At 45.1% G+C, this 3,127-nt stretch overlaps 1 protein-coding gene across 1 annotated transcript in view; it reads right to left on the bottom strand.

The window, feature by feature from the left end:
- LOC107677049 (calcium/calmodulin-dependent protein kinase type II delta 1 chain-like) overlaps positions 1–3,127 on the bottom strand; it is a 92,831-nt gene that overhangs the window by 59,420 nt on the left and 30,284 nt on the right. The window contains exon 4 of the mRNA XM_016471843.1: positions 137–202. Within this exon, the coding sequence (XP_016327329.1) occupies positions 137–202 (66 nt within the window). The remainder of the gene's footprint in view (positions 1–136; positions 203–3,127) is intronic.

Raw genomic sequence — 3,127 nt, 5'->3', positions numbered from 1 at the left:
GAAGTGTAGTAAAATGCTTGAAAACTGATTTATATATATATATATATATATATATATATATATATATATACGCTTTATATTATAGTTTCTAATGAGTGGGTTTTAAAGGGGTTTACATTTGTATACAAGCACTAACCTGGCGTCGGCCTCACTGTAGTACTCTCTGGCAACAATATCTTCAAACAGCTCCCCTCCTGTGACTCTGGAAAAGTTCACATTCAGAGTCAACACATCAGACAGTCTAATTGCAGCACCTTTAAACAGGAAGGTCTGATTTACATTTTCATCTTGGCATGACATTATGAGTGACGAGAATGTAAGTGTACATATACCTCTCGTCTTTACTGGTCTCATATATATAAATAACTTCACACTGAAGGTCAGAGCACTTAAAGTAAATACTCTGAAGGGTACTTTACACCTTACATTAACACATATGTCACTGTCACTTTCTTTTGAATTAGAATGTTACCTTGACAACACCGTAGCAAAATTCATTATAGCGGGTAAGAATGTTATTGCAAATATAATTTTGATTCAAATATTATTTTCAGATTTACAATTTATTTAAAAATCGGCTAGTATCCTAAATAATTTACCTCAGGTTTCAAATAAATTCAAATAAATTGTGAGTACATGCCATCCAGGAAAATAAAATATGACTTAGCTACTCCCACTTTAATGTATAAGTACAGTTCCCTTTCAGTCGGTCACTTCAACGTTGTGTCGAAGTTCCGACACTAGGAGTCACACTTGGGAGCCCAGATACCTCTGACATCATTAAGAAAAGGCCAATTAATTTGGCAAGCAAAATTTGCATAGCTAGCAACACTCCAGACATCCGGATATAAATAGGCCAACGTGGCATTTGCTCTCTCATTCTGTTCTTCGGAGCCAATGCAGCCCCTCTTCTTGGGAGATGCAGCACTGCATTCACCTCTCAGTTTCCTCGCCATTTGATCTATGGCCGCCGCCTGTAGGGGCCCTCCAAGACTCCCGTCTAGAGCATATAAGTAACCTCGTCCTTTGTGGCAAGAGCTTACACTGCTTCTGGACAAGCTGTGTCCACTCTGCACTGCATAGCTGTTCTGTAGGTATTCAGGCCAGGTTCTGCACAAGGGTGGACCCAACCCGGAGTATGCAGGAACTTTATTCGGTGACTGACTATGCCCTCTGGGTTACAAAGGTCACAGAGCAGGCTATGAGGAGGGCGATGTCCACATTAGTGGTCCAGGAGCACCCCAGACATCCGGATATGAATAGGCCACCGTGGCATTTGCTCACTCATTCTGTTCTTCAGAGCCAATGCAGCGTCTCTTTGGGAGATGCAGTGCTGCATTCACTTCTCAATTTCCTCGTCGTTTGATCTATAGTCGCCGCCTGGAGGGGTCCTCCAAGACTCCCGTCTAGAGCATATAAATTACCTCATCCTTTGTGGCAAGAGCTTATACTGCTTCTGGACAAGCTGTGTCCGCTCTGCCCTCCATAGCTGTCCTGCAGGTATCCAGGCCAGGTTCTGCACAAGGTTGGTCCCAACCCGGAGCATGGAGGAACTGCATTCGGTGACTGACTATGCCCTTTGGATTACAAAAGTCCTAAGGGTTACAAAGAGAGGGCGATATCCACATTAGTGGTCCAGGAGCAGCACCTGTGGCTCAATCTGGCTGAGATGCGGGATGCTGAGAAAGTGTGACTTCTCGACGCCCCCTTTTCTCAGGCTGGTCTCTTTGGCGACACAGTTGAAGAATTTGCACTGCAATTCTCCATGGTTAAAAACAAACGGAGGCCATTAAACACTTCCTGCCTCTGTGTGGGTCAGGTTCTACCCCTGCACCCCCGAAGCAGCAGCCTCCGTCTGTTCATCGCCAGGGATGACCCCCTGCACGGACTGCTGAGGCCCCGCAACAGCCTGGGCCGGCAGTCAAGCCTGAACAGTGGCCAGTCACTTGCAGAAAGGAGGCACTGTCAGGCCATCCTCAGGATGCTAAGAACCCACGAAAGGCTTCGTAGCGAACCCGAGATAGGCGATCCAGGGAGGAGGGACCAGCTGACCAGCCTAGCTCCACTTCCGCTAGGGGGACGGGAGGTGGATCCTGCTGGGCTCCGGATGTCTGCTACATGGCAGGGCAGTCACCAGATAGTCATTAAAAGAGCTATCTCCTCCGTCCCTGGTCACACTTCTGGCATTTCTGGTCCTCCCATGTGTGACGAATAGGCACTAAGATTGCACATCAGAGCCTGTTCAGACGCAGATTCTCTGCCTCCTCATGTTTTGATGCAACAGGTCAGTCATCGAGTCGTCATCATCAAAAAGTCACAGAGGTTGCCCTTGCCCCTCTCAATCACGTAGCGGTCTCCCTCTCATGGTAGGTCATGCTCCGAGACGTGTGGAGGCTTCACCCCCAGCTGGTCCAGCTGGTCCAGCTGTTTTTGAGTCAATTCGGTCATCCGCAGATAGATCTGTTGGCCTCACGGGAATCCACTCATTGTCTACTGTGGTTTCCCTGACTGAGGCCCCCTCTGCACGAACACACTGGCACACAGCTGGATATGCATTTGTAACTCTCCGCGTATTATGACGTGGAGAGTACAAAAACAATATAGGAGAGACACTAACTTTACCCAACAAAGAAAAAAGACACACAAAATCACATACACACAAAATCCATATCAAATACCCAGTGTATTATACAATTATATTAAATACAGTGCCTTGCGAAATCATTTTTTTTTACATTTTGTTATGTTGCTGCCTTATGATAAACTTATTTAAATTACTTTTTTTCCACATCAATCTACACTCCATACACCATACTGACAAAGCAAAAACAGAATTGTCACAACTTCGTAAATTTATTAAAATTAAAAAACTGAAATAAGTACATTATACCCTTAAGTATTCATAACCTTAACAAAATATTTAGCTGAAGCACCTTTACAGCCTCAAGTCTTTTTTTGTTTGATGCGACAAGCTTCGCTCATCAGCATTTTGCAATTATCTGCCATTCTTCACCTCACCTGTTCACCTCTCAAGCTCTGTCAGGTTGGATGGGGGCAGATGCACATTTACAGGTTTCTCCAGAAATATTTTATTGGGTTCAAGCTCAGGCTGTGGCTGGGCTACCTT

Source organism: Sinocyclocheilus anshuiensis, unplaced genomic scaffold (genome assembly GCF_001515605.1).
Source record: "Sinocyclocheilus anshuiensis isolate Anshui unplaced genomic scaffold, SAMN03320099.WGS_v1.1 scaffold1589, whole genome shotgun sequence".
NCBI lineage: Eukaryota > Metazoa > Chordata > Actinopteri > Cypriniformes > Cyprinidae > Sinocyclocheilus > Sinocyclocheilus anshuiensis.
This window is presented reverse-complemented; position numbering and strand designations above follow the sequence as displayed.